The sequence below is a fragment of the Callospermophilus lateralis genome, chromosome 13 (assembly GCF_048772815.1).
Source record: "Callospermophilus lateralis isolate mCalLat2 chromosome 13, mCalLat2.hap1, whole genome shotgun sequence".
NCBI lineage: Eukaryota > Metazoa > Chordata > Mammalia > Rodentia > Sciuridae > Callospermophilus > Callospermophilus lateralis.
Window position 1 is genome coordinate 29967689 of NC_135317.1, and position 19685 is coordinate 29987373.

General features: G+C 35.5%; 2 protein-coding genes across 5 annotated transcripts in view; one reads left to right on the plus strand and one right to left on the minus strand.

Moving 5' to 3' along the window:
• Yme1l1 (YME1 like 1 ATPase) overlaps nucleotides 1-2325 on the minus strand; it is a 46958-nt gene extending 44633 nt beyond the window's left edge. For both annotated transcript variants that reach the window (XM_076831512.1, XM_076831514.1), the window contains exon 1: nucleotides 2135-2325. In XM_076831512.1, the coding sequence (XP_076687627.1) occupies nucleotides 2135-2167 (33 nt within the window). In that variant the 5' untranslated portion in view covers nucleotides 2168-2325. The remainder of the gene's footprint in view (nucleotides 1-2134) is intronic.
• Nucleotides 2326-3213: 888 nt separating this feature from the next.
• Nucleotides 3214-19685, plus strand: part of Mastl (microtubule associated serine/threonine kinase like) — a 31136-nt gene continuing 14664 nt past the window's right edge. For 2 of the 3 annotated variants that reach the window (XM_076831440.1, XM_076831441.1), the window contains exons 1-7: nucleotides 3214-3424; nucleotides 5868-6005; nucleotides 10609-10748; nucleotides 11529-11617; nucleotides 14411-14517; nucleotides 14610-14760; nucleotides 17977-18149. In XM_076831440.1, coding sequence (XP_076687555.1) covers nucleotides 3242-3424; nucleotides 5868-6005; nucleotides 10609-10748; nucleotides 11529-11617; nucleotides 14411-14517; nucleotides 14610-14760; nucleotides 17977-18149 — 981 coding nt within the window. In that variant the 5' untranslated portion in view covers nucleotides 3214-3241. Of the gene's footprint in view, nucleotides 3425-5867; nucleotides 6006-10608; nucleotides 10749-11456; nucleotides 11618-14410; nucleotides 14518-14609; nucleotides 14761-17976; nucleotides 18150-19685 lie in introns of those variants that run through there. The other variant, XM_076831442.1, reaches the window with a different exon arrangement.

Consider the following 19685-nt stretch of genomic DNA (forward strand, 5'->3'; position numbering starts at 1 on the left):
CTGTAATCCCAGCAACTCAGAGGCTAAGACAGGAGGTTGGCAAATTCAAATCTAGCCTTAGCAACTTAGGCCCTAAGCAACTCAGTGAGACCCTGTGTCTAAATAAAATACAAAACAGGGCTGGGGATGTGGCTTAGAGGTTGAGTGCCCCAGAGTTCAATTCCCGGTACCAAAAAAAAAAAAAGTGTATACACATACACACACACACACACACACACATACATATACATATGTGTGTGTGTATATGATTGTTTTAAAACCTTCAATTGTTCCCTTCAACTGTTTTCCCTTAAAATGAAATCCAAACTCCCTAAACTGCCTTAAGGCTTCTCTCCAATCTCATCTCTGGTAATCCTTCCCTTAATCTTTAATGCTCTAGCCACCTAGTCTTATTTTTGTTCCTCCAATCTGGAAATATCTTGTCCACTATTCACCTGACTAACCCTCTAATCATCTTTACTTCATATCACTAGTAAGATAAAATTCCACATTTGCTTTGTTCTTTTGCTGCCCAATAACTAACCAACCACTTCATTTTCTATTATTCAGTCAGTACTGTACTCACACAAAAAAGGAGGGAAGGAGTTAAACAAAGGAACACAACCATATACTTGAAACAAGAAAGTAAGGGTACCAAAAAAATTTAAATCTGAATGTTCTCAAAAAAAATATTTGTCTGCAAAGCTCTGAGCACTCTCAAAAATGAAAAAAAAAAAAAGAAAGAAAGAAAAAGAAAAGGAAAAAATAAATCTATCAAAATGGGGGGCTGAGGCTGTAGTTCAGTGGCAGAGCATTTGCCTAGCATCTGTGAGGTACTGGGTTTGATCCTCAGCACCACATAAAAATAAACAAAGGCATTCTGTCCATCTATAACTACAAATAAATAAATAAACAAATAAAAGAAATCTATCAAAACGTTACCACTAATGAAGTGTACTGAGAATACAATTTTATTTAATGATTGCAGACAATGGAAAAACTGTTCGTGCTATTATTGGTCTTTTTATATAACTCAAAACATACTACTATATGTTTTATATAAACATGCACATCTCTAAATGTAATCTGAATTTTTGACAACTTTGGAAAAAGTATCCCAGTTCACCTGTTGAATTGGCATTGTTCAGAAATTAACAGTCATGTTGGTCTAGAAATATTAAGCTTATTTCTTTTCTCTGTAAAGGGGTAAGACACTGTTATTAAATGTATGGTCTCAACTAAGCGAGTGTGATTACAGAAACTAATATTCTTTAATGAGAAAAAGTTGCCATTAAAAGAAAAAAAATTTTTTTTGAAGTGACTAAAGGGCAAACATTGTCACAACTGATTATATTTCAAAGAGGATCAAAACCCTTTAGAATTTTTCTCCCCCCTCTGGCTTAACTTTTGTTTCACAAAAATATGAGGATGAGGCTGAAATCAAAACTTTAACGGCAAATTAACTACACCAAAATACATAAACTGGACATGATGAATCACCTCTGTAATCCCGGCAACTCGGGAGGGTGAAGCAGAGGAGGAACCAAATTCGAGGCCAGCCTCAACAAATTAGCGAAACACTGAATCAAAATAAATAAAAAAGGCTTGGGAAGTAGCTCTTTGGTCAAATGCCTCTGAGTTCAAGCCCAGTGCTCAAAGAAAAGAAAGAATACTTATTAGTTCTTTCTGACCAAAAAGAAAAAAAATGATAGTTATTCAAATTATTATAGAATGTTTGGGTTAAATTCACTTACAAGTAGAAAAAAAGAGAGAGCTCTCGGAAAGGATGGAAAGAACATTACTTTTACATCCAGGAGGAGACATTTCCCCAGCCCCCAGCCCAGAATGTCCGGCCCTGAACAATGCCTGACGGGTTCTCTACCAGAAAATTCCACGCAATCAATCCGATAAGCCCCGATCTCCATCACGCTTATACCGCGCCTCTCCCCCCGAACCCCAAATGCTTCGCTGTCAGCCCTTCAAGTCTCCGGTCCTACTCTCTTCGTTATCCCCTGATCCACTTTCAACCTCGGGACTCTGAGTGGGCTAATCGTTTTCCTCCCTTGGTTCGCTTCCCAGAAACCGATTCCACGAAGGCAACTGGAAAACATCCGCGGGCAGGGCCGCAGAAAAACACGCTGAAAGTAGGGCTCACCTGGGGCTGCACCGTGCTCGTCAGGGAAAACATCTCCGGGCCCTCAGCGACCTCCCCCGCCTGCCGAAACTGTCCTCCGTTCTTGGCCGGGCAGGGAGGCGCTGAGCCCCCACTTTTTTCCCCTCTGTCTCTCCCTTCCTTTGCCCCTTACGCTTCTCAGAAACGGAAAATGGCCTCCCCTTCCTACAGCTGCTACAACAGCAATCTGCCCCGGAAGGCAGGGCGTTAACGCAACAGTACTTCCGGGGCAAATCGGTGCCCCGCCTTTTCAGAGACTTGAGATGGTACCACGTCCACGGGCACTGAGCTGCTGGATGTTGGCAAGGAACAGAATCCCTTAAGCTGTTTGTAGCGTGGGTTCACCCCACTTTTACAAGGGGGAACAGCATGCACCCTGTTGAACCTTTCTCAGGCTTCCTGTAGCTTCCTTATCCTACGTATTGTTCTGAAGGTTGCTAAGAAGGTTTGCGAGTTTTTTTTGGCTGCAATAAATCTAAACTTCTTCCTGTTGGTCTTAACCTCTTTCCGTAAGGAAGATTACATTTTGTTAATAAGTCAGGTAACAGTGTCAGCTACCCGCTTCCTGCACATCCGGCTTCACACCTTCGATGGCTTCCGTGGCTTCCAAACGTCATCTCGGGCCACTGCTTTCCTAAACAGACCAAACAGGTCGGGAAGGGAGGGGTAAATTGCAGGTCTGGACTAAACCTGGGCAGGTTCGTAGCAGACTCGTTGGGAGGCGGGGAGACATCTTTTCAAATCCCGCGATTCAGATTCAAGTCCCAGTTGTCCCTCTTCCTGTTGGCCAGAACTATTTGAACCTCCTCCCTCCTAACAAGATGTGTCAGCGGGCCGTGAGTCACCGACTTCGAAATTTCTGTGCGGAACTCAAGTGTTCCCAGTGCCCAGACCTCACGCCTATTGGGAAACTGTGCTTAGTTAAGGGAGGTGACAGGGCGGGGCTGCTTTGGACTTGGCGCGACGGCGCGGTGGCGCGGTGACGTCACGGCCAGCGTGCGGTGTGGGCGGAGCCTCACTTTGAACCCAGTTGGCGGGAGTTGCTGCTGGGAAAGGCCGGCTGTTCTCCTCTATTTGAGCTGTCCAGCGATGGAGTCCACTGCCCGGAGCGAAGAGAACGAAGGAGGCGCGGTGACAGGAGAATGCGTGAATAAGATCCCGGTGCCAAGACCGCCCTCCATTGAGGATTTCACCATAGTGAAGCCCATTAGCCGCGGCGCCTTCGGGAAAGTGTACCTGGGACAGAAAGACAGCAAGTTGTATGCAGTGAAGGTAAGGAAGTCGAGGAATAAAGAAAGGGAAGGCGTGCAGCCGAGCGGCCTTCTGTTCTGCCTTCTGACTTGGGCAGGCTCCGGGGCTGCTGCAGTAATTAGTCTGGACCGGCTTGCTGAAGCCTGCAGAACCTTGCGAACTGACTTCTGTTTGGATCCGGTCAGGCGGGTGGCCTCTGCCCTACCCTTCCCCGCCCTTGTCTCCACATCTTAGTAGACATTGCCCAGTGCAAAACTTGACTCCCTTTGCCCTAGACAGTGTCAACAAATAAGAACACTGAGGCCAGAGAAAAAGGGACTTGACTGAGGTGGTCAGTGGACCTTTAGTACAAGACGGACTTAAAGCTACAGCCATGACTCATGCCTAATCCGAATTTGACTCATGTTCTAAATCCAAAAAGTTTTAAGTAGCTGCTGATGTTTGCTTTGACATACACAAATGCTGAAATTTTTCTGTCCCAGTTTAATTATATTGTAGCCACTGATTTAGAGTTTGATCCTAACCAGAAAGAAGCTGCATTGTTTTCAAATCTGTTATGAAATTGTTAAAATTAGTATTACCTATTCATTTTATGTATCTTCTGGATCCTTTTTACTAATGTGGCCTTTACCAGAATGAAGGTTGGAGTTCTTATTGTTTGTAATAGTTGCTTTCATTTTATATTTTTTTATATAGATTTTTGACCCGTTTATACAACCAAAAGGTCTCATTAAACAAATCTTATTTTTTTTGTTCATACTTTCCATTGTGATGTCTAGGATATATTTCCATCTAAAGAGCAAGCTGAAACGTGCTAAGTCGATCCTTTTATCCTTAAAACAGTATATATCATTCTTAAAACCCTCAACATGTATTTGAAGTTATTCTGTCCACTCTTGGTTCTCATTCACTCCCAAGGATTCAGTTTATTCACATTTCAGCACTGAGTGAAGGAGGTAAAGGAATGGAAAATCCAACAGACTGGATGAAATTTGAATTTCCTGTTAGACAATGCCAAGTGAATATCTATCACTCATCTACAAAGTATACTTGCCAAATCTTAAACAATCCCCTCTACCTACTGTCTAAACTCTGAACCTCCTGTATTCCCTTCTTCATTTAATAACACTTCCATTGCCCCTGTCCTTTGGACTAGAAACCTGAGTCAATTTAACTTTCTTCCACTTCATTTGTGTATCATAACTCCTAATTATTACTCACAATTCTGCCTTTCATTCTTTTTACTAACCCCTCCTTCCATTCCCAAGTTCTAGCAACACCAATTGGACTATCTCCCCTAACCTGTGTATTTTCTTACCTTGGAGCTTATGTTTATGTTTGTTCCTCTTTAAGTGCTTTTCTTCCATCCTTCTGACTCTTCACCTATCTTATTCTTGTGTTAAGGTTCATTTTTGCTCTCCTTCAAATCTTTGATCTTTCAAACTCATCATGTTGAAATTTATTGTTACTTGCCTTATATGTTCCCAAGATTTTTGCTTTTCTTTCTACAGTACATAGTAATCAATCATTATCAATTGTTCAAATGGAAGCAGCAATTAATTTGTTAAATAAATATTTGAGGATATGGGATATAGTAATGAACAAAGCAAACATGTCCTCACAGAGTTCCCAACCCAGTGGAATGATAGGTGAAATCATGTTATAAACTTCCTTTATCAATTTTCTTTAGTTTTCTTAAGGAAAGGCAGTAAGGCTAGAATTTATCATGTAATAATGGATGTATTAAATACGAGGTAAATGCATTTTTCCTGGTAATAGTATTGAGAATTGATCCCAGTGTGTCTTACTGTTCAGTTTAGAGCTCCAACTTTAATGTAGATCACACTTTTGTTTCTGTGACAATTACCCTGAAACTCAAAAATATAATTAGTTGTTTTCTGTAAGATGGCATTTGATACTTTCAGTCTCAAATTGCTCAAGTTTGCTCAAGTGAGGCAAACATACAAACTTCCAACATTTTGATTCAGTTCCTATCTGCCAGAGAATCAGAAGTTTAAAATAAATAAACAAATAAACACACACACATACACACACAGGGATGTATATATATGTATAGTGCTATTACACTGTACCCAAGTTCCTGGTTATCTGGGGAATAATTAGGAACATTACTATCTTTTGACTTTTTTATAATAACAGAACAGAATCTCTTCTGTAAACATGCAGATCAGTCAGGGAACATTTATTTAATTCTTTTTCCTTCTCAAAATGAATGTGGTAATTTTGCCATTTAATACCAAGATGAGCAGTTCTATGTTGAAGATAATGGTTTGATGCTGTTTGTGTGACCATCTTACTACTTTTCTGGCACCATTTCCTGGTGGCAGTGTGAGGTCTGAATGATATCTGTTTTTTCTCTCATTTTTATGATGGCAATGTTGGAACCTGAGGACACTTTGTAATAAAAAATAAAATGTTTTTATTGTCATGTGGTCTATTATAGGTTGTCAAAAAAGCAGATATGATCAATAAAAATATGACTCATCAGGTACAAGCTGAGAGAGATGCACTGGCACTAAGCAAAAGTCCTTTCATTGTCCACTTGTATTATTCACTGCAGTCAGCAAGCAATGTCTATTTGGTGAGTAAATAGCTTTACATTTTTTCTTCATGGACTCGGCCATCCATATATGAATTCTGGCACTCAAGAGCTTTATGATTTTGGCCAGGTTACCAGTTGTATTAGAGTTCTCCAGAGAAAAACACCTAATAGGGTGTGTGTGTGTGTGTGCACGCACGTGTTTGTGTGTACATACATAACAGGCACAAAGATTTATTTTAAGCAGTTGGCTCAGAAGACTATGGGAACTTGCGAGTCCAAAATCTGCAAGGTAGGTTGTTAACCTGAAGACCCAAGGAAGGATAGAAGTTGTAGTTCTGAAGGCAGAATTCCCTTTCCTCTGGAGATATCAATTTTTTTTTCTCTTAAAGGCCTTCAGCTGATAGAGAGCTACTCACATAAAGGTAATCTCCTTTATCAGAGTATTGATTTAGATGTTAATCCTATCCAAAGAATACTTTAGGTGGGTTTTCAAAATGATGTCTAATTTGAGAACTCTTTTGGTACCTGAGAATTTAATCCATCTCTAATCTTTTAGCAAATCTTCAAGTATATTTAGACTGCTGTCAAATGTGTATAAAGATTTACTAGGATGGGCAGAAAGTTTGGAAAGTTTTTTTAAAGCTCTTCTGGAGCTGTGGGGAGATTTTTTTTTTTTTTTTTGCATAACGACTAATTCAGGAAAAATAACATTTTTTGACAAACCACAACTTTAGTGAATGGTAAAATGTGATCATAGTGTAAATACTATAATTATGCTTTTTCTACTTAATGGTAACCTCATCATTTTCAATGATAATATAGAATTCCATTGATAAAATTATAAATTTCATAATTCCTTTAGTAAATATACTATCGATGAATTTGTTTTAGGATTTTCCAACTATTTTATTGTTCAAAACTGGAATGAATTGTAAATTACAGTACTTGGTTATAAAGAACTCCTTTGTGTGGGAGATGAGACCTGGTGATTCAAAGGGAAAAGAGTTTGAGTGAGGACACAAATTTGTGTTGGAATTCAGCTTCAAAGCCAGGTTAAAGAGAGACCCTTCAGGAAATAAGATTCAAAGAGATCTTTTTAGAGTGGAGATGGAGATCTTTTTAGAATGATTGATTCATTGTCAAGAGTCAAAAAGAAAAAATATATACTATGTGTACTAAGAATAATTTTTGTATTTTTAAAAGGTTGGAAAGAAAATAGCATTTTGCAATATGTAAAAATTATATGAAGGGCTGGAGCTGTAGCTCAGTGGTAAAGCACTTGAAGCACACATGAGGCACTAGGTTCAATCCTCAGTAACACATAAAAATAAATAAATAAAATAAAGGTATTGTGTCCATCTTAAAAAAAATTATATGAACTTGCCAGGCACAATGACACACGCTTATAATCCCAGGCGGATCGTGAGTTGAAAACAAGCCTCAGCAAAAGCCAAGCACTGAACAATTCAGTGAGATCCTGTCTCTAAATAAAATACAAAATAGGGCTGGGATGTGGCTCAGTGGTCAAGTGCCCCTGAGTTCAATCCCTGCTACCCCCCAAAAAATTATATGAAATTTGAAATTCAGAGAGTAAATAAAGTTTTATTAAAACCTAGCCACATTCTTTTGTTTACATGTCATCTATGCATTCTCTTGCACTACAACAGCAGACTGAAATAGTTGCAATAAAGTCCTGTAAAATCTAAAATACTTACTATTTGGAACTTTACAGACTATAAAGGGAACATTCATTTATGCCGTATCCAGAGAAAGTAAGGGGTTATTTAATCCTTTAGTTCTTCCTGAGACCCTCTAATACCTTTACAAATACTGTTTCATATGTAGTATGTTTGATCCCCTTCCCCAAAGCCATGACTATGGCTATAACATCAATTCTAATTTAGCTCTATGGGAAACCAGGAGTTTCTTGAAACCAAGTCCAACAGTGAGTGAAAGAGCAGGTCCAAGAATTGCTCAACTTGGTAGGTTTTTTCCAAAGGTTATGTCCTAGAAATAGTAGGAGTAAACAACTATAATATTTTTCTTTCCTTTTTTGAAGGGAGGGGTGGGTGGGGAGTGATTGCTAAAGATGGAACCCAGGGCTTGTACATTCTAGATAATACTCTACCACTAGCTACATCCCTACCACTATTTTTACTTATATTTGAAATTTAATCCTACTTATCTGTAAACCCTATCTTGTCTACCTAACTTCACCATGGGTTTAGATCCTTGATACTCCAAATATAGTCCACAGACAAGCAGCATCAGCATCATGTGGAATCTTATTAGAAATGCAGAGGGCTGAGAATGTAGCTTAGTGGTAAAACACTTGCCTATAGCATGCATTTTTGAGACCCTGCATTCCATCCCAAGTACTACCAAAAAAAAAAAAAAACAGGAAGAGAATACAAACCTCTCTCCAAATCTGCATTATATGTCTCATCTGGTGGAAGTAACTGAGAAAGATTCAGCATACTTTGTAATATTTTTGTCAAAAATACATAACCTGACTGGGCATGGTGGTATATGCCTGTAATCCCAGTGGCTACAGAGGCTGAGGTAGTTGAATCTTAAGTTCAAAGCCATCCTCAGCAATTTAGTGAGGACCTAAGCAACTTAGCAAGACCCTGCTGAAAAGAATAAAAATAGCTGGGAATGTGTCTAATTGGCAGTACATCCTTGGGTAAAATTCCTGGTACAAAAAAAAAAAAAAAATGTATAACATGAATCAAATCATGAAGAAATAATCAGATAACCCCAAATTCAAGGAGATCTGTATTCTTAAAAAAAATGTATCATACAAATATTCTTTAAAAATGTTTTTATCCAACAAAATGAAGGCTGAAAAACTGCCAGATTGAATATAACAACTAAAGCCATGCATGATCCTGGCTTGAGAATGGAAGGGAGGAAAGATGCTAATAAAAGACAATATTGTAATGGTCAGAGAAGTTTCAGTGTGGATTATATGTTAGATAATAGGATTATATTAGTATGAAATTCACTGAATGTATTATACTCTAAACTGGGCATGGTGGCACATGCCTATAATCCCAGTGGCTCAAGAGGCTGAGGTAGGAGGACCATGAGTTCAAAGCCAGCCTCAGCAAAAAGCAAGGTGCTAAGCAGCTCAGTGAGACACTATCTCTAAATAAAATACAAAAAAGGGCTGGGGATGTGGTTCAGTGGTTGAGTGCCCCTGAGTTCAATCCCCAGTACCAAAAAAAAAAAAGTATTGTACTCTAGTTACATAATGATATCTTACTTGGAGATACATGATAAGAAATTTAATGGTAACAGGTCATGAGCTTTTCAACTTTATTCTTGAATTTTTCAGGAAAAAATTCTAAATGACACATTGGCTGAATGTAGTTACATGTGTTTAGTTCCAGCTACTTGGCAGTTTGAGGCAAAAAGATCTCTCTCTTTTTGGTGCTGGGGATTGAACCCAGAGGCACTGAGCTGCATATCCTGTTCTTTTTTATAGATTTTATTTTGATACATAGCCTTGCTAAGTTGCTTAAGGCCTCACTAAATTGATGAGGCTGGCCTCAAACTTGCGATCTTCCTGCCTCAACCTCCTGAGTTGTTAGATTACAGGCATGTGCCACCACACCCACCTCAGAAGGATCTCTTGAACTTGGAGTTGGAAGACAAACCTGGACAACATAGCAGGATCCTGTCATTAAAATATATATATATATACATATACATACATACATACATATATAAATATATAGGCTGGGGTTGTGGCTCAGCGGTAGAGCACTAGCCTAGCAAGCGTGAGACCCTAGGTTTGATCTTCAGCGCCACATAAAAATAAACAAGTGAGATGGAGATATTGTGTCCAACTATAACAAAAAAAAAAATGAATAAATATTTTTTAAAAATATATATATATATAATACATATTTGGTAATGTTGCCATTGATTTTTTTTAATTAAATGGTTTAATCTAAACATTTACATGCATGTATAATAACGCTTATGTTGATTATATTAACTGTTTTTTAAAAGTCTATAAAATATTAATATATAATATACTGAAATTTTATTTTATATACATTATGAAGAATATTAGAATATCTTCCATATAAAACTAGATAAATAATATATGAAAATATTCTAATAGTCTTCGAATTTTTCTATAAGTCTGGATTTTGTTCAAATTAACCAGTTTAGATTTTAATTAAAAATTATATAGTGGACTGGGGATGTGGCTCAAGCAGTAGCGCACTCGCCTAGCATGCGTGCGGCCCGGGTTCGATCCTCAGCACCACATACAAACAAAGATGTGTGTCCGCCGAAAACTAAAAAATAAATATTAAAAAGTTCTCTCTCTCTCTCTCTTTAAAAAAAATTATATAGTAACATGTGCAAGCCTGGTGTTAATATATAATGAGTGATAATAGGAAAATGTGTTTTAAGGGCTGGCGATGTAGCTTAATAGTAGAGCATTTGCCTTTTTGTGGAATGCCCTGACTTCAATCCCCAGCACTGCAAAAAATTTAAAAGGAAAACAAAAAAAGAAAATGTTTTGTTAATAGAATCGTGCTTAAAATATATGACTGTAATGCCCAAATACTTTATTTTTAAATTATATTATTTTTATTCCACAACATTAAATTCCTTTTGATAGATAATGGAGTATCTTATTGGTGGAGATGTAAAGTCTCTCCTACATATATATGGTTATTTTGATGAAGAGATGGCTGTGAAATATATTTCTGAAGTAGCATTGGCACTAGACTACCTTCATAGACATGGAATCATCCACAGGTAAAGATCACCTTTTCTCTAAACTATTATTAAAAATACAGGTAATCAAATTATGTACCAGAGGTTACAATCTCTAGACTGAGGCAGAAGGATTACAAGTTTGAGGCTTGCCTGGGCAACATAATGAAATCTATATTTCAAAAGAAAAAAAAAAAGTTTGACTCTCAAATGTTTGTAGTAACCACCTGCCCATATTTCCAGGTTATATAAAGTTTAGTAGCAACTCATACGAGTTTACAAATTCCATTAACTCTTGTTTTACCTTCCTATGTTTTTATAGTTTTCAACATGAACATAGATAGCATTTTAATATGAGGAATATTGAATCCTTTTCTGTTCCTACCATAAGATGCTATATTGTGATCCTTGCTGTTTTACACTGTTTTCCTCTGTACAAAGAATGATTATGTGACTCTGCTCTGTTAAAGCATAATTTTACCTCATTTAAAGATAGAGATGTATTTTGAATGACTTGAGGTTGATTTTATTTAATGAGATTATTTGTATTAATGGATAATGACAAAGATAATCTAGTTACAATCACTTAACATTTTTTGTAGATTCAAATATACAAAAAAGGTGTTTTTGCTTTTCAGAGTTGTTTTCTGTACTTTTCAAAACTACCAATGAGTGCCTTTATTGTAAAGGAAATAAATAACACTTGCCTCTTCTTAACAAACACTCTCTCTTTCTCTCTCTCTCTCTCTTTTTACCCTGGACATTCTAACATCAAAACTCCATTTTTTTAAAAGTTATCCACTGTGCCTTTTGTATGTGCAGGGATTTGAAACCAGATAATATGCTTATTTCTAATGAGGGTCATATTAAACTGACAGATTTTGGCCTCTCCAAAGTGACTCTGAATAGAGGTAAGAAAAATAACAGGTAAATGTGTCTTTTTAAAAGTCCAATAAAATTTAGAGACATTAACTTACACTGTTTTCTTTGTTCATTTACATCAAATAAAATTGATGGTTATTTATTCTAAAATAGGCTAGAAAAATGTAATAGTGTCTTTTTGTTCCCATAGCAAATGAAAACCTTGGTGGGCAGCTCAGTGGTAGAGTACATGCTAACATGTGTGAAACCCTGGATTCAATTCCAAACACCAAAGAAAAAAAAAAGATGAAAAATGGGCATGATTCTTCTTCTTCTTCTTCTTCTTTTTTTTTTTTTTTTTTTTTAGTTATAGATGAACACAATACCTTTAGTTTATTTTTTGATTTTTATGTGGTGTTGAGGGTCAAACCCAGGGTCTCACACATCCTAGGCAAGTGCTCTACCACTGAACTACAACCCCAGCCCATGTGATTATTAGGTCCTTGAAAAGCCTTTGATGTTCAAAAGGAACTCAGAATTTCTGTTCTTCTGAATTTTCTCCCTGCTGAAACTGGTCCTTACACTTAAGCATCAATAAAATGACTAAACTATTAAAATATATTGAAGTATTAATAATAGCTGAAAACTAATTCAAATATTTATGGCCATCACTAAGTGATAAACACAGGAGCAAAGAAAATAAACACATAATTCACACATATGTACATATATGAAAATATGTTCATTTCAAGTAGTGATTTAATAAATGTTAATGTATAAAATTAACCATCAGGGATGGAGTTGTGGCTCAGCAGTAGAGTACTTGCCTAGCATATTTGTTAACATGAGCACGTGCAAGGCCCTGCGTTCTATCCGTGGCACCACATAAAAATAAATAAATAAAATAAAGGTATTGTGTCCAACTACATCTAAAAAAAATGAATATTAAAAAAAAAAAAAAAAGGGTTTAACCATCTGCTTTGGGGTTGTACCTCATTGGTAGAGCTCTTGCCTAGAGTGAGGCACTGGGTTCGATCCTCAGCACCACATAAAAATAAAATAAATAAAAATAAAGGTGTTGTGTCATCTACAACTAAAAATGTTTTTAAAAAATGAACCATCTTACACTAATAAGTATATATTGAAAAGGAATACTGATAATATAGTTAATGAGACTACAAAAACAGTTTTTTGATGGGCATTATAAATTAGCATAGTGCTTTCTAAAGAAATGCTGTAAATATTTTTTTAAAAATGGTTTTAAATCTTTTTGATCTTATGTTTTAGAATTTATAAGGAAATTATTCAAGAGAACAAAATATATGCAAATAAAATTATTTGTAGCAGCATTATTTCCAATGGATAGAAATAAGAAGTCACTTAATTTCATCACAGAAACATGGATAGATGATAGATTGTCATCTTGGAAACATTGTATTCACTATTAAGAAGCATAAAGTGGGCTGAGGGTATATAGCTCAGTAGTAGAGCATTTTCCTATCATGTATGAGGCTCTGGGTTCAGTCCCCAACAACACACATGCACTGCAGAAGGTTAGAAAGATGGAAAGGCATTTTTTTAATAAATTAACAGTAACCTAAAATTGAGCTTATGAATTATAAACCCTGGAATTATAACTACTTGAGAATATATGTAGTGCTACAATTCTTTTTATAATTTTCAAACAGTTGTGAATACTTTTCAGTTTTTCCTAAGTTTGGTAAAAACTGACTTCAGCTTATATGAGGCTATTTGTATTCTTTCTTAATTCTGCTTCATGTGATTATTCATACATTTTGCTGCAGAAATTATATTTCATTACAGTTGCTTATATGAGATGTCAATAAGGATATTCCCTACTATAAAGTACATTCATCTCATTAGTTTTCTTAAATCTAAACATTTTGAATTGTGAAACAAATCTAACTCCAAGGAATTCAGATAATCATTGGAAAATATGAATGAGGAAAAATTTGTAGTAGGATGATATTATCAGAAATTTAAATTATTTTTATATCATATGACTCTGATTTTTTTAAATAAAATATCCTTTAAGATTAATTACTATTACCTATTGGATTTTTTTTTTTCCCCTTTTTGGTTCTGGGATTAAACTCAGGGTCACTTGACCACTGAGCCACATCCCACATCCCCAGCCCTATTTTGTATTTTATTTAGAGACAGGGACTCACTGAGTTGCTTAGCACCTCACCTTGCTGAGGCTGGGTTTGAACTCAAGATCATCCTGTCTCAGCCTTCTGAGCTGCTGGGATTATAGACATATGCCACCATGCCTGACACCTATTGGCTTTTATTACTTCATCAGTGTGAGGTGTAAATTAAATTTTAAGTTCAAAATTTAAGTCTACTTTTTTTAAGTCCTATGCCATATATAGAATGTTAGACTTCTCATACCATTTTTGATATCTAAGAAAATAATATGGTGTTATGTGTCAATGTTTAATTATTTTAAAATAGTATGTATTGAAACACGTTAATAATAGAGATGAATTTCTATCTTGACCTAAGCTTAAGACATATTTGTTAACATGAAAGGCCCATATTTGTATTAATTCCTTACTACCTCTTTTTCCAATATTTGATTTACCAAAAGATCATTTTCTTGCTAGTTAGGTAGCACTCATTTTCAGTAACTGAGTATTCCCTAAAAAATTAATAGGATTCTGAGTCATTTCTCTATGTTATATTCATTCCTGAGTAAGACAGTATTCTATCAACTTTTTAATGATTTCAGTTAATTAACTAGTATTTCTTATTATCAACTTAGTCGATGACAATGAAGATTTTAAAGAAATTTCATATACTTTCTTTTGCATACATAGATATCAATATGATGGATATCCTTACAACACCTTCAATGGCTAAACCTAAAGAAGATTATTCAAGAACCCCAGGACAAGTATTATCTCTCATCAGTTCTTTGAGATTTGTAAGTACTTGATAAGAAAAAACTCAACATAATATATACACTTCTGTGAAGATGACTCTTTTAGTGTTTCTTTAATTTTCTCTTTTTAATAGTTCACACCAGTTGCAGAAAAAAATCAAGACTCTATAGATACCATTTCAACTCATCTATCTGAAACATCACAGTTTTCTCAAGGATTAATTTGTCCTATGTCTATAGATCAAAAGGAGGCTAATCCTTATTCTAGCAAACTACTAAAATCATGTGAGTATAAAAGAAAAGATACTTTACCCCATTCAGTGTCTCTTAAAACACAAAAATATTTTCCAATGTTTCAATTTCTAATATCAATTTAATAATTTAAAATGTAAATATTTGAATTGTCCTGTATTTCATAAATGTCTTTTCAGATAGGGATTGCAGTGATTTTTAAGTTGACAATAAAATATCTAGCTAATGAGATATCCTTCAATGACCTATGGTAGTCGTCAATTTCACTAAACTGGGTCTGTGGAAATCTTTTATAAAGAAGATATAGAGGGCTGGGGCTGTAGCTCAGTGGCAGAGCGCTTACCTAGCATGCATGAGGCACTGGGTTCGATCCTCAGCACCACATAAAAATAAACAAAATAAGGGCATTCTTTCCATCTACAACTACCAAAAAAATTTTTAAAAAAACGAAGATATAGTACCTGCCATGTTGATTATCTCTATAAGCTAATTCCAAAAGATTTTGAAGTAGCTTAAATTTAAAATTTTGAGGATTTTTTTTGCATGACATAAAAGACAAATGTCAAATAGTAGAGGAGAATGGGATAGATGTTTGTATAGCACTTGACTTCATCCCTTATTACTTATTGATAGTGGATAATTTACTTCTCTGAACTCATGTTATTTAGGTTATAAATTTGTTGAAGTTATTTTCATAGGTTTTAGCTCATTTTTATTTTGCCCTTTGACTAAACTGTACATATTTAGTATATGTATAGTAATGTCTCCTTTTTTTCAAATGAGAAAACTAATATTTGAAAATATTTAAGCTGGGCATGATGGCACACACAGTAATCCCAGCAACTTGGGAAGCTAAGGCAGGAGAATTGCAAATTTGAGACCATCCACAGCAATTTAATAAGATCTTCTCTCAAAATAAAAAGGACTCAGTGGTAGAAAACCCCTGGGTTCAATCTCCAGTACCAAAGAAAGAAAGAAAGAAAAAGATTTAGTTACACAGTAGTAGTAAGTGGAAACTAAATCTGATTACAAATACATTTCTGTCCACTAAATTTGTCCTCCAAATGTAATGAGTCTTATTTCTTCTGCCAAAATTACAAGGCTAAATTTTAAAAAAAATGTATACCTTGACAAACAGAAGACTGTTAAAATATGAAATATACAGATGTAATATCCTTATTCTGCATTTCTCTTAGTCATTCTTTAATCTGTCAAAACTAGGTAGGCACTGTGCTGGTCATTTGAGTGGGTATAACAATGAGTAAAAGAGGTCCTGGCCTCAGATAATTTGTAGTTTTGTGGTGAGGACAGGTATAAAGGAATAACATGAACAATCCTATAAAATAAATCGGACAAGAAGGGGAAGTAACAAGTGCTAAGTAGAATGAATCTGGAATGGTTCTAAGTAAAGACATAGTAATGGCCAACTTGGATCCAGAAAGAGAAGCAAGAACTTCACTCGCTACAAGTTTGGTGAAAGGGGGCATTTCAGATAGACGGTACATATGCAAAAGGCATATGCATGTGGAAGTATATTCATCTTCAGACAATAGGGATTAAATTTAATATGTGACAAAGAGAACTATGTACAGTGGGAAAAGAAGCTTGGCAGGTAGATGGGAAAGGATCAAGTGTCATTACAGGAATACTAGGATTTTACCTGTAAAAAACTGGGAGCTATCACAAGTTCCAAAGTAGGCAATGTTCTCATCATAACATTGATGGAGAAATAATGCAGTAGCAATATACAGTATGCACATGGCATTAATTAAATATAATTTTTTATATTATTGGGGGAAGGGTGTTGAGCACTTCAGTCATATATCAGGTTCAGTGTTCAGTGAATTTCAGGAATTCCATTGAGAGGATTTATGTATTGGAAAACAAAGTTGGGGGCTGGGGTTGTGGCTCAGTGGTAGAGCACTTGGCTAGTATGTGTGAGGCACTGGGTTCAATTCTCAGCACCACATATAAATAAATGAATGAAATAAAGATTCATCAACATCTAAAAAAATATTTTTAAAAAATTTGGATTAAATAGACTTTGAAATTCTTCTTCCAGTTTTAAAGTTCTAAGGCTTATTAGATCAAAAAGCTATAAACCTAAGAATTTCCTTGAGATTAAAGTAACATTCACCTTTTTTTAGGGAAAGAAAACAAGACATATCCATCTTTTTATATATGTATGAAATCCTTTCATCCGTATATTCTAATCTTCAGTTAAAGCATGATTGTCTTACATCTATTAGTTGAGGAACAAGCATTTTATAGAATTATTTAAATATATTAAAGGAATAGGTGCTATATAGATGATGCTACTTTACTGTGTTAGCTCACTGTTAGCTGCTTTACCATTACTTATTTGCTTTACCAAGTCTTTTTTTTTTTTTTTTTTTTTCTTCTCTTTTTCTTGTGGTGCTGGGAATTGAACCCAGGGCCTTGTGCATGTAAGGCAAGCATTCTACCAACTGAGCTATATCCCAGCCCACTTTACCAAGTCATATTAAGAAAACCCCTTATATGGGGGTGGGGATGTAGCTCAATGATAAAGTATTTTTAAAGCACGCTTAAGGTCCTGTGTTTGATCTCCAATACTGCAAAGAAAAAGAAAAAAAAATCCCTTAGGATGCCTATAATTCATACTCATAAGCACATAAATCTTAACATTACAATAAAGCTATAGTTTTAATTAAGTACACATTAAACTGAGTCACATTCTAACCTTATCATAGCACAACTGATATAGTATATCAATAATGCTCCTTGGGGCTGGAATTGTGGCTTAATGGTAAAGTGCTTGCCTCCCACACGTGAAGCCCTGGGTTTATTCCTCAGCACCACATTAAATAAATAAATAAACAAACAAACAAATAAATAATAAAGATATTGTGTCCATCTACAACTGAAAAAATACTAAAAAAAAATATATGCTCCTTTATCCAGAATTATTAGTAACTCAAAATGGATTCCCTTTCTAATTGTAAGAATCCCTTATCTTGATTCTAACTTTACAAATGTTAAGGGGATTTTGTTTTGTATTCTCTTTGTGAGCAGTACCTTGTAACAATTTATGAATCTATAATGAGAATCATGCCCCAACCACCTATAGGCATCCTTGTAGACTTGATAGTATTTACAAAGAAACAGTCCTGATATACAGTGCCTAATACAGTTATCTGTAAAGATTCAGGTTCGGTGAGGAATTAAGAAAGCTTTGACATAAGTTTCAATATTTACTTTTTCCTACAGGTCTTGAAACATTTGCCTCCAACCCAGGAGTTCCTGTGAAATGTCTAACTTCAAATTTGCTCCAGTCTAGGAAAAGACTGGCTACATCTAGTGCCAGTAGTCAATCCCACACCTTTGTATCCAGTGTGGAATCAGAGTGTCACAGCAGTCCCAAATGGGAAAAGGATTCCCAGGTTAGGAAAACATTTATTTTACTCAAAACCAAATATGTATATCAAATGAATGAGAAAGACACCGTAGCTTTTCATATAAACCCTATAAGGAAATGAAATTGTTTCATGAATGGCACTCAAGGTATTATCAAAAATTCTTCATTTGTTACCAATTCTTTTGAAATATTTCATTTCTCATTCTGTTGGGAAACTGCTCTTGCTTAAAATATAGTAATTAAATAATTATAGTAGACTGATAGTAAATGCTTCTAGGAATCTAGATGGACTTTTCTTTTTAATTCCCAACCATGATACACATACCAGCATATTGAGTTTTTTGTTGTGTGTATTTTCTTCTAATCTTTAGAACTCCATATACTCCTTCTATACTTTTTCCCACCAATTTCTCACTTAAAGGAATGGTAACTCTTTAGAAATAGCTTTTATACCACAAAGGTAATATGGGTATGCCCTTAAAAGCATCTATTCTGAGGAGACTGCTCGCCAAATGAGTGGATTTTGTTAAAATTAATTTACTTAATCTATGTATTGTTTTTGCCTTTTAAAAAAGTTATTAAGCCAGGCATGGTGGCATACAACTATAACCCCAGTGGCTCTGGAGGCTGAGACAGGAGGATTTTGAGTTCAAAGTTCAGCAATTTAGCAAGGCCCTAAGCAACTCAGTGAGACCCTGTCTCTAAATAAAATACAAAATAGGGCTGGGGATGTGGCTCTGTGGTCAAGTGTCCCTGAGTTCAATCCCCAGTACCCCTCCCACCAAAAGAAGGTTATTAAAGCTAGAAACAGTAATAAATATGGAAACAGCATTGTCTCCTTGTCATTCTCTGATTGGAGATGTCCCCGTCTCTCTCTAGAGAGTACTCTCTGCTTGAGCCTCACTTTGCTTTTACTTTATTAAGTTTTTAAAGCTATAGGTACTAAAAGAGATAGGAACTAAAATGTAAAAGTATAATAATATCTTCATAGAATGCTGATAAAATAATGTTAGATTAGAATAAATCTTCCATTTAATAAAATAAATAATTTGGATTTATATTTATTTGCTTTTTATTCTCAGTAAATTTTTTCTCCTCTCTTTATAGGCTGTGCTATAAATAATATGTGCTATAGGATACACATATACAGCTTTCCTTTTTTTTTTTTTTTTTTTTAACTTTTACTTTATTTATGTGGTGCTGAGGATGGAACTCAGGGCCTTGCACATGCTAGGTGAGCACTCTACCGCTGAGCCACCACCCCAGTCCCACAGCTTTCCTTTCTTTCCTCCCACTTGTGCATTCCTGAGGAACACAAAGATTAGATTATAGTAGTGCTTCTCAAGTTGTGATCAGAGGAGTGATAATGGACTGTAAGGAACTCTGATAACCTTGTACTGATCCCTAAATACATCTTTTTCTGTGCTGTGAGATCAGTAAATTGTAACTCAGGAATTTCCTTTTTGGTTGGAACTAAATGATCCTCCTTATTAAGTAAGATAATAATAGTTACTAAAGTTTGATATTTGTACTTCAAAAATAGGCAATATAAGAGTTTACT